The 13,595-nt window shown below is 33.8% G+C and overlaps 1 protein-coding gene across 1 annotated transcript in view; it reads left to right on the top strand.

The window, feature by feature from the left end:
* The first annotated feature begins 2,935 nt into the window (after nt 1-2,935).
* Nucleotides 2,936-13,595, top strand: part of LOC118742038 — a 53,642-nt gene continuing 42,982 nt past the window's right edge. The window contains exon 1 of the mRNA XM_036474006.1: nt 2,936-3,097. Coding sequence (XP_036329899.1) covers nt 2,936-3,097 — 162 coding nt within the window. The remainder of the gene's footprint in view (nt 3,098-13,595) is intronic.

Genomic DNA, 13,595 nt, shown 5'->3' with positions numbered 1-13,595 from the left:
GGAGACATAGTGGAATTAATTAAAAAAAAACTAGGGGCCAAATATAGTTAAACTGCGTTTTTATTTTTTTTTTCTCCTGACGTCGAGATTTTTTAATAACTTTGAAATTTCAAAGATATGATTAGTTCAAGAAATTATTTAAAAAATCCAGTGCAATGTACAATGACAGTATGGGTACCAAATGAAAGTATATTATTTAGAATTTAAAAAACTTTGAAATTTTTGATTTACGAATAGGTATTGAAAATGCCCTTTGAATTTATTTTTTCTCAAGCTAACAAAGTTAAAAGGATGAATTTCGAGCATGTGGTCGTGTTTATAATAGTCCTTAAGATACAATTTTCTCAAAAATAAATATTGCAAATTTTCAAGGATATTCAGGCATTAAATTTTAAAAGAACAATTTCAATACCTATTCGTCCTTGTGCACCAAAAAATATAATCTTTTCCAATTCTACAGAATGTTCTCTTTCTTTCGTTATGCATATTTGTATTCTATATCGCTCTGAACTTTTTTAATACTTTTTTTAATCATATTTTTCAAAATTAAAAGTCCTTTAAAATAAAATCTGACATCAGAGAAAAAACTAAAAACGCAGTTGTACTATTTATGGTCCCTATTTTCGCGAATTACAAAAAAAAATCTTTTAAAAACAGATTTCGAATTTGCTGCATCAAATTTATTTTCCATATCGCCAAGTGGCTTTAAAAAATTCGGGGAGGATCAAGCTGAATTTTCCCTAATTTTCACATCTAAAATTCTGTATACCCACCTCACGAAACCTTCTTACTTCAATAATTGCTTTTAGTTCTGAAAGTAAGTAGTAATTATTCATACGAATAACACTAGCCGATTCCTCAATTATAATCAACATTGCCGTTGCAGCTCCTCAATAATACCCATACGCCCCGCAGTTTAGTGTCCAACTAAATCAAATGAAATATTCAAGCAAAAATAGTACACACAAACATATGTCAACCAAATCAAACTAAAACCATAAAACAATGAGTATTAAGTAGTAATTAAATCAAAACCTATTAAATTTTAAATTAATCACTTATATTCATAAAAAAAATCGAAATGTACACAAATTAAACCGGCAAAATAGGTTAAGTGAATAATTAAAATTTCTAACACCAAAATTAAAAGCCAATTATTTAATTGAAAAACGTTGCAAAAAAATTAAGCAAATGAATGAAATATATATAAATAGATATATATGTATATTAATGTTGAACAGTGTAAGTATGTAAGCGATCACAATATTATATGATATTCATATAATGTCTAGGGAATTGTTAAGAATAATGGATAAACACAGAAAGCAACTTAAGGCAAAATATATGTAGTACTAATGACCAAATAAAATGCAAAATAGCAGTAAATAAATAATTACAAAAGTAAGAACGAAAAAATTCAAATGAAGTTTTCTTTATGGCAATTACGTGTGCGCGTGCAGCTGTATTTATGTACGTGCGTGAGTAGCGAAATGAATTAGGTACTTATGTATGTATGTGACTGAAGCGATGCCATTTTCTACATACCTCAAACTCGCTAGAATTCTCGCAAGAGATGAGTAGCGGTAAGTACACAGTAAATCACTTGTAGAGACTAGTTGGCACTCAAATTGCGGGTGTCTGCCTGCTTGTGCGTGTGTTTGCGTAATTACTTATTAACTCTGTGATATAAAATATTAGGTTTACCGTTTCTGTGAGCACTTTTTTTGCATGAGCATTTGCATGTATAATACTCGCCAGGGAATGCAGTGTGCTATTAATAGCTCCACAAGCTGAATTTCAAACGAAAAGCCAGGCATGTAGGAACAAAAAAAAAAAACAATCGCTGCCTTTTTACCAGCCTCACGAATAGTCAGAACTTGCACTGAAGTAAAATCCGCAGGAAAAAATAAAAATCTGTGCTGCAAATTAAAAGGGCTACGAATATGTATGAAATATCCATTTGGCCATAAATATCAGCATATTTGTATGTGTATGTGTAAATATATGTGAAAAAGAACACACATGCAAGCTTGCAAATAGAAATGTATTTACTATAGTTATTTACATGCAATGCTGTCTGCATAGGTAATTAAAAAGGCGACTAAAAGCATTCGCGTGCCGCCTTTGGAAAAAATGCTTTTATGTTCTCGCATATATTTAATATGGCCTACGCACAGATGCAAATATGCGTTAATTTTTTTTATGGATTATGTTGTAAAATACAGCTTTTTCCTATAAGCAATGCATTTTTTCAAATAACTGGAATCATTTTTTAAGTAGAATATGCAGTTTGTTTGTATCGCGAATTAGCAAAAGTTTTCCCGCCGCCGCATTGCGTTATTGAAGTTATAACTAATGTGCAAAATTTAATATTTATGGTAATGGTATATGCAATGGTAATGGAGATGGTAAAAGTAATGGCAACGGTAATAGTAATGGTAATGGTAATGGTAATATAAATGGTGTTTTGACGCGACTGCTAACACCAGGCGCCTAAATGCATGTTATGTACTGCTGCATGTGCAAAAATTTCCTTCATTAAATTAATGAAATTTATGTACATGCACTTCTCAACTGCCATGTAATAAAACTTTCTTAAGTTATAATTTGATGGCAGTTCAAAGTATGCTCTGCCTAGTCGGATGCATCCTCCGGACACTGCTTCCGGAGCATTCTGCGGACTCTGCATGGCTTACAACCATGCGGAGGTGGTAATAGTTGATTACCATTGGCCACAGTGCCTACCCACTACTTGTTGGTCCAATAAATATTTTTTTATATACATACATGCAAACATACTGGTCTCCCCTCTCACTGAGTTATTCAAATGGTAATGGCAATGGTAATGGTAATGGTAATGGAAATGGTAATTTTAATTTTAATGGTAATGGTAATTGCAGTGGTAATGGCAAAGGTAATAGTAATGTTAATGATAATGGCAATGGTAATGGTAATTGTACTGGAGATTGTAATGGTAATTACAATGGTTAAGCTACTGGTAGGTAATGGTAATGATAATCGTAACGATAGTGGTAATAGTAATGGTAAGGGTGACGGTAGTAGTTATGGTAATGATAATGATAATGATTATGGCCCTGTAGAAAAATAAATGGACTTAGCAACCTTGAGCATGAAATGGAAGGACCAAGTACAGAAGGATTTCTCCGCACTCGGTGCTAACAAGTTTTTTTGATGAAATGGTATTAACAGTATTTTATCGGCCATATACTCACACATATGAGCTAGAAGACCAAAGTGGCTGCAAATTTCTCCCTAGTAAAAATAAATGTATTGTATGTCGACTTATGTTTTTCGAGGATTATAATTTGCTTTTATTTAGGTGGGGGTGGTTTTCCCAAAACAATAAATTCAGCCAACAGAATGGTCTACATTAGTTGAAGACAGTCCATTCCACCTTTGCTCAACCGTATTCTCATTCAACCTATCATATGGGAAACTTTGCCTTTGCTTTCTTCGACTGGATGCTTTTAAACACACATCCCTTTAAAAAGTGAAATGGGAAAGTAAAATTATCTGAATCAAAGGTGCAGTAATCCACGGATTGGTTTAAGCAATTCGAGCAGATGTGTCCCTTGTAAAACACACAGTTTACAGAATAAAATCAAATAGTCAATCGATAATCAGGGCTTCGGGATCGCTTAAGGTACAATCTAAACCAGTCGGGGGAATATCTGATCTGGCTGCTTGGTTTGGTTTCCAGAGCGTAGTGACATTGCATGAAACTCCAGGGCTGACGAATTGGCAGAAAGGGAAGTTTTCGGTCTCTGCTGTTGACGGAGAGAATTTATGAGGTTTTATGGCATCGTGTGGACTACTCCTGAACACATGGAAATCACATTTAACGCTTTAATGGTTCTATACAATAACAAAACCGATTATTACATATTAAGCACTGTCTTAGAGGCCAACGGTAAAGCACTGATTAGTCAGAGCATCCAATACAGGGGCCACTGGGAATAATCTTAGGAAAATGAACCAGCTCCAACCACAGTAATTTCCAATGAATTTTACTGGAATCGATTTGCGAATCAGCAGCTTAGTGAGCATAAGTAGTGTTGAACTCCAAGAGCGATTGGTGTTTAAAATAATTTGTTTGGGTAATCAAAATTACACACAAAATTCTACCAAACTTATCCTTCAACAAGCACTAAAAAGTAATAATTCCTGAAGTGAACACTTGCAGACTCTGGCATACTGATCGAAGCATGCTCGAGAAAGGCAGTGCAAGGTCTGTTATCACGGGGGACGGGGTTATGGACCACTGCAAAACTCATTTGAAAGTGCGGCCCAACAGAGTCTAGGTATGTACATACATATACGGTCAACGGCCTTTCTGTAGGCCATCGAAAAGGTATACAGTAGAACGCCTAAGAGAAAAAAGCAATCCAAGAAATTTATATTATCCCCTAAAGGAATTTCAGAACGACTTCTTAGTTTTAGTCGTGAGGGTGTGAGAACTTTCACAGGCTTCCTGACAGGATTTCAGTTGCTGTAACTGGAACATATTTTACGAATGCCCATGTATCATGGGTCAGAGGCTCTTACACTTCGGAGAGCGGTTATATCCATCCAGTATCCGGAACATGACACCAACTAAAATGCTTAATTTCATAATTGTTATAAGGTGGAGTGGCATCTGTGTTTAAAACTTCAAATGAGGAGGAATAGAACTTTTAATAGGCAGTCATAGAAATTTCAACTGAGAGTGTTCTACTTTAAACTGGAAGAGCTATTACTCTACCTCAAATCAGCTTCAGAGGAGTTTACGAAGCAAAAATAAATATCAAATATTCTTCTGTAGAGCTCAAATAGAGTGCAGCAGCTACATAAAACCAAAAATAAATAAAAAATAAAAACAGCCATTGAAACGATTGCACTCTGCAGCCATAGCGTTGATATTTCAATCAATTCTCACATTTGCTATTTTCCAGCTGTCTGACCGGATCAGCCACTAACCTTCTCAGTGCAGATGTTTAAGCTGTACGGCTTCGCAATAGCACTGGAAATGTTCGCTGTTCTCCTTCAAACATAATCTGTTTCACTTAGTGAAGCCTTCAAGCGTTGTCACAGCAAATTCGCGTATTGCTGTTTGCTTTTCTACGCTTAGACACTGAGCAGATTAAGTGAATGGACGTGAAAGCGTATTTGCTTATGCCACAGCAGAGCAGTGTTGTTGAGTGCTTGATTGTAGCAGTATATATGCATACATACATACATTGGAAAATGCAAAAAACAAAAACTCTAATTCTCTCTTGTTTTTTCACCACGCATTTTTCTATGTTTGTACATCACATATTCCGCTTTTATCTTTCGTTTGGCGGTTAAAAATTTACATACATACATACATATGTGCATGCGTGGCTCGTATGTGGTATCCGAACAACTTTTACTTTTACGTATCTGCTCTCACGTAAACTATCTACATAAATGTGAGTGCGATGATTTTTTTTCGTCTTCTCCAAAGCCGCGGAATTTTTTTGCGTTCAACTTTGTTCCACAAAGTTTTCTTTCAATTTCCCTTGTTGCTTTATCTGTCGCTTTTTTGTTTGAAATTCTATTTGTTTTCAACTGAGATAATAAGGATGTGTTCTTGCGCGTTTTTTTTCTTGCCGTCTGGCTGGCAGTTTGTTTACGCTGTACGCTGCCACTACGGCTTTAGTTTGATTCCACTTTCACAGTTGCTACCGCTGTTTGTGTTGTTGCTTCAGAGTTAGTGCGTTAATGCTGCTTCCGTTGACTTGAGTGAAAATATTAAAATTATATTCTTGCCGGAAGTGTGGCAGGCACGACGCAAAACTTTATTATCTTGTTTTTTTTTTTGCTTGCGGTGCCTGTAACTCGACTTTCGCGGAGGTAGTTAGTTAATCTCAACTTAGTTGGCCATGAAGCGTTGCGTGTCGTTTTAAAAATAAATAATGAGAAAATTATAGGACTTTTTCAATGATAGAATTGAAAGTTTACAAAAGGGGCGCCGCGAAGAAAATTTATCAAGTTTGTGGAACTTGAAAAAAATGTTCAAACCGCGATTATTTTAGGCTGGCAATAAACATTCCCTAAGGTAAAGTTTTTAAAAAATTCAAGCTAAAAACGATGAATGTGTAGCGTAGCCGAATTTCTACCACTGTAAATAGCAGACCTTAATTTAAGTAACTGGTTACCATAGGTAGAGATGCTATTGGTCCATAAACGCTGGTCCTTTGTAATGCCATAATAAACGATAACTGCTAAGCTATGTATTGGATGAGCGATGTATGCACAGAAAATCGTTCTGTAGGGGCAGTTATCATTCTCGTTGGTTGCAAATTTTAATCTTAGGCCATTGGAGCGCCCATAAAGCTAGGCTGTTCCGATGAAAACGTTTACTAAATCCCACCCCGCTATGCTCCACACATCAGCGACAGTAATACATTTATAGGGAAATTCTAGCAACTGTCTTTCAACTAACTATAGTCTTTCGAAAATCAAAAGTCTTTCCTAAGACTATTGCCGATTCCGGCAATTATTTCGAAAACTCTTCTCTGCCTGATTAAAATATCTGCTAACTAACATTAAATCAAATACAAAATATTTATTTTTCTTTTTAAAATAATAAAAACTAAAAATTAAAAGAAAATGTAATTAAAAAAATTATATATAAAGCACATGAAACAAGTTCCGAAAAACTAAATTAAATAAAACACAAAATTTTTCCTCATAATGCAACAAAATCTTGAAATTAAAAGAAACTTAAATTTAAAAAAATTAGATAAAATTAAAAAAGGAAAAAATTAATTCGTAAAAATTAGATTTATTTTAAAATGTATATACTTTCAAAAAAAAAAATTATTTAAAAATTAAAAGAAAATTAAATCGATAATAAAAGATCCTAAGAATTTGATTAAATTATTGTTTTTTTCTTTCTAAAACAAAGTATTTTAAGAACCTAAAAAAAAATTAAACTGAAAAATAAATAAGACGATTAAAAACATAAACAAATTTAAATAAAAGAGTAATGTTTCTGAAAATTTAATTAAATAAAAAACAAACAAAAAAATGTTTGTCTTTATAAAGCAGTACTAAATATTAAAGGAAAATTAAATAAAAACGAAATGAAATTAATTGGAAAAAAGAAGAAGAAGATACTTAATCTAAAAACAAAAAAATCCGCAGCCCTAGGACTCGAACCTTGGAACTCTGGAATGTATCGTCAACGCTTTGCTCACTCGGCCATTGTGGCTGCTGGAGCAGCGCGAGCAAAATGATATACATATGTACATCTCCATTTGGAACATGCGCTAATGCTTTCTGTCAAAGGAGCTTTTCACTATAAAAGTTTGCGCGGAATCATTTTTATAATGCCTTGGTGCCAAAATAAACAAAATTTCTCAAACCATCTTGCCAATTGTCTTACAAAAAAAACTTGGAACCAAGTAAATATCAATAGAAAATAGCGGTTAATGTTGCCATTTTGAGGTATAGGAAGTTTGTTTTACCGACACCGATCCACCTTCGTCTAGAAATACTTTGCAGCTGCACTGGGAAATAATCAAATGCAGTCATTCTCGTACCTGATTTGAGCACACCATGAGTCTAAGTCCTTGATAGTCGGTTGACTATCAAAGCATACATATATTTACCTCCTTTGTCGATGTCAGGCAGTTAAGTAGCCAATTCAATTCTTCTTTAATAGCAGTTGCATCTGCCTGGCAAATACTAAAGTAGTCTGAAACTCCTTTTTTTTAAGTTTATGAAGAGCTCATTAAAAAACCCAAAATGTTTTAGAAATAGTCCCGAAATGTTTTTGCAATAGTACCGAAATGGTCCGGAAATGGTTGTGCACGAATGCCAAAATGGTCCCGCACTAGCCCTAAAATGAACGCGAACTATCCCCACAGTAGGCCTGAAATAGTTTCTAAATAGTTTCAAATGATCCACAACAAGTCCCGAAATTGACCTCAAATGTTTCAGAACTAAGCCCGTAATGGTGCTGAAATAATCGTGTACTAGTTCCTTGATGGTCCTGAAATAGCTCCGCAAAGGGTCCTGCAATAGCCGTGAACTTCTCCATAAAAGTTCATTTGTTCACTCAAGAAAAAAATATAGATTTTCTGCTAACTCAACGCAAATTTTACACACACTGTTAGCTAAGATGTTTACACATCAAAAATCTATTATTGTTGTTGTTGGGTTTAAGCTAAGGCACTTAGTTTCATACCAGCTCACCTTATCCAAGTAGGCTGCATTGATCAATTCCACATTAAATTCATTTTTTACCAAATTTAATTCTCAGCCCTGACCTTGAATTGTGTGCAACAGTAATTTATCTTACTATATGCCTATAAACGGCATTAAGTCAAATTAAGTAAAAGCTTTTCTGGCACGTCTATGCTGCCACTACGAATTGTGTACTTACATAAATACATATCTGCCAATCGATCAACATCAAAATATTACTCATACGACACGTACAACCACAAACACTTACATAAATAATTTTAGCCACTAGAAATGTTTTGGACTCTTACCAATTTTTGGTTAACAAAAACCACATTTATGTACGAAAGTACTACGTTTATCTATTATTTAACTACATATTTCTGTTACCGAATAATCATATACAGAGTATTCTGTTTGCCCAATTGATTGACATATTCATTTAGTAAAGGAATAGCAGGTCAACATTGCCTAATGATTTGGCAAATATTTTGACAGAGTGTATGAATGTGCATATATCGAAAATAAGACGAATTAAAGGCATTTAAGGCTGCATATATTTTTCTTCTACACTTTAATATTATATGCATTAAATTTCCGAATCTAAAGCTCATAGTACCGATAACACGCTTACAGTTACGTGACAGCTGTTAGCTTAAGGAAACACTGCTGCATGTATTTCCAATTTTCTCATAGCCTTTATTTTTCACTGCTTTGCTTGGAATTTTAGTTTTCACTGATTATTTTCGTATGTAAGTGACATTAAATTTTCTTAAACTCATAAATAAACCAAATTTCGACAAACTCCGATGAATTTGAATAGCGCTATTGGTGCCGTAGCTGCCGAGAAACAAAATTTATTTCGTTATAAAACGTAAAAGATGTTGTTAATAAAATTTCTACATAGTCCATGTTGTCAGCAATGACGAAGATTGCTACGGCTTCTTGTTGTTGATTTATTTCTAAAGAAGCCCAAGCATAAAACCATCACTGCCTTAAAGTTGCAAATATCTCTGAGTAGGCATAGTTGACCTTCTGTTTTATTCACTACACTGAGGCTGTTGAAATGTATGCTAAAACCTACTTTTATGTATATACACTAGGGTGGTCCAAAAATGCATGAGAAAAAAAAATCGGAATTTTTATGCTTTCACCCCCTAGGATTGTTCTATGCCGAAAAAAATTTACCCAAATTTTTTTATTCTGAAATCAAAAAATTTTTAGAGGCCGCTCAAAGTGCCAAAAGTTTTCCATGCATTTTATATGGGGAAAAAAACTTTTCGTATAAATGGTATAGAATTCTTAAAGATCAATATTTTTCTATCGGAATTTTGAATACTGCGGAGCAGGTCGCAAGAAATGTCAATTTCGAACTAGGGATTTAAGGAGTTTTAGAACCGCCGCCATCTTGAAAACAAGAATGGTCAAAGTACACATTTATAACTCCGGGTAGCAGTCATTTTCAGGCCTCAACCAAACAATGTCCAAATGGATTTTTGCCTGCTATATCCCACTTTTTTAGAGTGGGTTTCAACTTTTAGTTATATTATTTTTCATAAAGCATTAGCTACTGATTGACTCCTTGTTCTCTGATTTTGAAAAAAATATTTGTTCCTTAAATCATTTTTAAATTAAATTAAAATAAATTTTATTTTGGTTCCTTAATTTCTAGGGTTAAATAAGTACATGGATGGGTGTCCCGGCAAAGGTGGAAAGGCTGAAATGACGACTCTTCAGTATCTAAGATAGTTATATCAGCGTCTCATTCTGCGTGCTTACTTTTCTCTTTGACATTGACAGCCGATTACTGTCTAATAATCAACATGCCTACTAATAACTGAAGTCCAAGTATGTACTTAGATAACTGCTTCATAGCCTGGTCAAGTTTATCAAAATGTCTTTAAGCTACAAGGACCATTGACTTGTGGCAGATTTCAATAATATAATTTCATTGGCCATAAAAAAGCAAAATATATTTATCTTCCAACTTAATTTTCGGAAAAATCTGGGCCCTTGAAAACTCCGAGCCCGGGCGGAAACACCTCAACCCACCCCCTCTCGTACGGCCGGTTAATACTTGAACAGGTAGCAGTAGCAGAAGATTGACTTTTTTCGAGCATCCAGTCCCTGAATTGCAATTTTTGTTTACATTTGACCCCAAAGTTTCAAATTTTCTTTACCTTTTTTGAAATTTTAGAGGACAAAACAAACACAGCTTGTCGTTTTTTATCTGCTGTAAACAAAATGGTGGGGAGCCAAAGTTGTAACCAATGCTGATGAACCCACATTTTTGGTGACAGATCTATATTTCCAGTTTTTAAAATCCAAAAAGCGTACCCAATTGTTGCTTTCAAGAGTCTGTGTATATCAGCATATAATCTAAGATTCAATATTAAAAAAAAAAAACTAAAAAATTAGAGCATCCCTAACATGCCGTATATACTACGTATGTATTTATAAACAAAATATTAACTTAATCTAGACCTAATGGAAACTAAGTACATATTTTGAATGAGTGTGCCGATACTTTAATGAAGGTATCTACTGGCATCTGAGATGCCTAATAAAATGTCAATAAAAATCGAAATATGGGTTTTACATAAGGCAGCGGTCATGTTCACATTCCAGCTACACATACTCACATCTGTGTATATATAAAATGAAAGTGCTCTAATACACGGTGAGCTATATATGTACATTAGACTGCATCACTCCCCAAACAAAAAAAAAAATCTGTACTGTTTTTTTCACTGGAATTATAAAATCTATTATATTTTAAGACCTCCACCCAAAAATATCTCGCAAAAATATTAAGATTTACGTGAGCTGGACCGATTTGAAAATACCTCCAAAAATCGGGGTTTTATTAATAAAAACAGTTTTTTTTAATATATATTTTTTTTAATTACCTCAGATGACTAAACATTTTAAGCTTAAAAAGTTCGCATAAAAATATTAAAAAAAAATTTACGGAATAATAATAATGAGATTTTTGATGCTGTTTTTGAATTTTTTTCAAAGACTGGTTTAAGGAAAACTTGAATAACTCAGCCAAAACCTTACCAATTTAGACTCATAAGGTATCATTGGTAAGGTATTTTCTTACCCTTTTAATTTCTTTGCGAATAAGCTCAATCAAAGTATGAAAGAGGAAGGTAAGATAAACGAGTGTCATTCCATGTTGAATTAAGATGTTTTAGTTAGTTGTGATAAAGAAAAAAATTGGGGCGTGAATGAGTTTTTTTGCAAAGAGAGAAAATACCTTTCTACTGATACCTCACAAGTCCATATCGGTAAAGTTTTGGAGCAGTTATTCAAGTTTTTCTAACACAAATCTTTGAAAAAAGTTAAAAAAAATATTTTGGTAGAGGTCTTAAAATATACTAGGTTTTGCAATTTCGCTGCAAAAATCGCAACTTTTTTTGGTGTTGCCATCTAATGTACATACTAAATGGAAATTCGTTGCCTTAGATAACGTTCTCTCTAAGGTGCTCGTATTTAGTATAACGTTTGCTTGTATGTAAATTCTGTGTCACTGTTAAACTGAAAAGTGACATCTGATATCCGCTGTGAGCCTACCAGTACTTGGATGCCTGTGCTGTTGTGTCCTCAATTTGCCTAAATTTCGTTCGAGCAAATCATGCATTTTATAGCTTGGCATAAATTTTGACTTGCCTGCTGGAACATTCAGGCATAGTGGTCACATACGTATACTAATATAGGTATGTACATATTCACTCATACCAAAACATGTGGGTATGTATGTGTATATTTACTTAATTGTATTCAAATATTCACGCATGATTTGTATTTCGAATTTGTTGTCTTTGAGTTGCAAATTCAATTCTAAAGTTAAATTTGTATTAAATTTTTACATCCTTTTTAGTATTATTTTCTTATTTTCTACATTTCTATTTCACACCTTCTAGCCACTTTAAAGTCATATCCTTTGTGCTTGCTGTTAAAGTTATATGTAACAAACTTTAATTTTATACTCCCACACACAATGACACACTTTCCATTTCCTGTGTTGCAAGCTGGAAATGTTATTAACGAAATTGTCGAAAGCCTTTCTACGTTTCCTCTACATTTATTTGCTTTGCGCTTAAAATACAATTGTAATTTAATTTACAATGCACCTCAGATTTTACACAGAAGTATGTACATACATACAGACAACGTATGCATAACATACATACATGTATTGAATCAGAACCCAGCGCTGTGAAAATGGAGTGGAAAAGCAGGGTACAGGGAGTGAACGTTTTTTTTTTTTAGTTTGTATCAAGTTAGATATGAACTTGTTAATTTTATAGACTTAAAAAATTTTAATTTATTTGAAACAAGTGAAAAAGTATAAGTTGGGACGAAATCCAATTTTATATGCCCGGCGCACATATTAAATGTCGTTTCTTCGCCTTTCTGTAGACTAGTCTTACACAATATTTAGTATATGGGGATGTTTTCTCTCAATTGCAAATATTTTCGTTAATATGGTCAGATAGACTTAATGAAATAATTGAACAAACTTTGGTAAAAATCGTGGGGCGGCACCCCAGCGATTTCACAAAAATCTTAAATAGACTTACTTCTTGTTAAAGAGATTTTGGTAAGTACTAACATGGAGTCCATGAGCTTGAAATATCGCAGTTTTCTTATTTCTCGAATTAGCCGCTGTGGGCGTAATTTTAAGCCGTTTTCATTTTTTTTTAACAATTGCTTTTTTACCGAGGGCAATAAGAGTAGATATCAAGGTTGATAGATATTGATAAATAGCTCACAGATATAAATGTTTATGGTTATAGGTGGGCGGTGTGCCTCGCCCATTTTCCAAACATTTTTAATAAATCTCATTTACTGCTAAGAAATTATTAAAAACATCCATTTTGAGTAAACTAGCTTCACTGGTTACTGATTTATCGCAGTTTTTGAATTTCTACAAATAACCGTTATATGGGAGTTGGGCATCGTTACAACCCAAAATTCAAAAATGTTCAACAGATATCTTAGTTAAATTTTAAGTAATGTGTGTACCGAGTGTGATGGGAATTGGCAGAGTGCCTACTGAGATGGGCAAATACGAGAAATTGCCTGTTGGTTTTCATGGTTATATTTATCAAAACCGCTTCCATATTGAGTTGAGAACTCAAATTTTCTTAATATACTAAAAAAAAATCCAATTGCGGTATTTTTTATGGCAAAAAATTTTTGAAAAACGTCCGAAGGCTAGGACTTGCTCATTATAAGATGCCGAGGCCACGCTCAAAAAATTCTACTTCAGGTCCTAATTTTCAACAACTTGGATTCAATATTTAGGGGATATGTCGTCAGTTTTCATTTTCCAAAAATGTTTTCATATGGAAGTAGCCATGCTTCCGATC

Source organism: Rhagoletis pomonella, unplaced genomic scaffold, assembly GCF_013731165.1.
Source record: "Rhagoletis pomonella isolate Grant_MI unplaced genomic scaffold, Rhpom_1.0 Rhpom_scaffold_00006, whole genome shotgun sequence".
NCBI classification, from domain to species: Eukaryota; Metazoa; Arthropoda; class Insecta; order Diptera; family Tephritidae; genus Rhagoletis; species Rhagoletis pomonella.
This window is presented reverse-complemented; position numbering and strand designations above follow the sequence as displayed.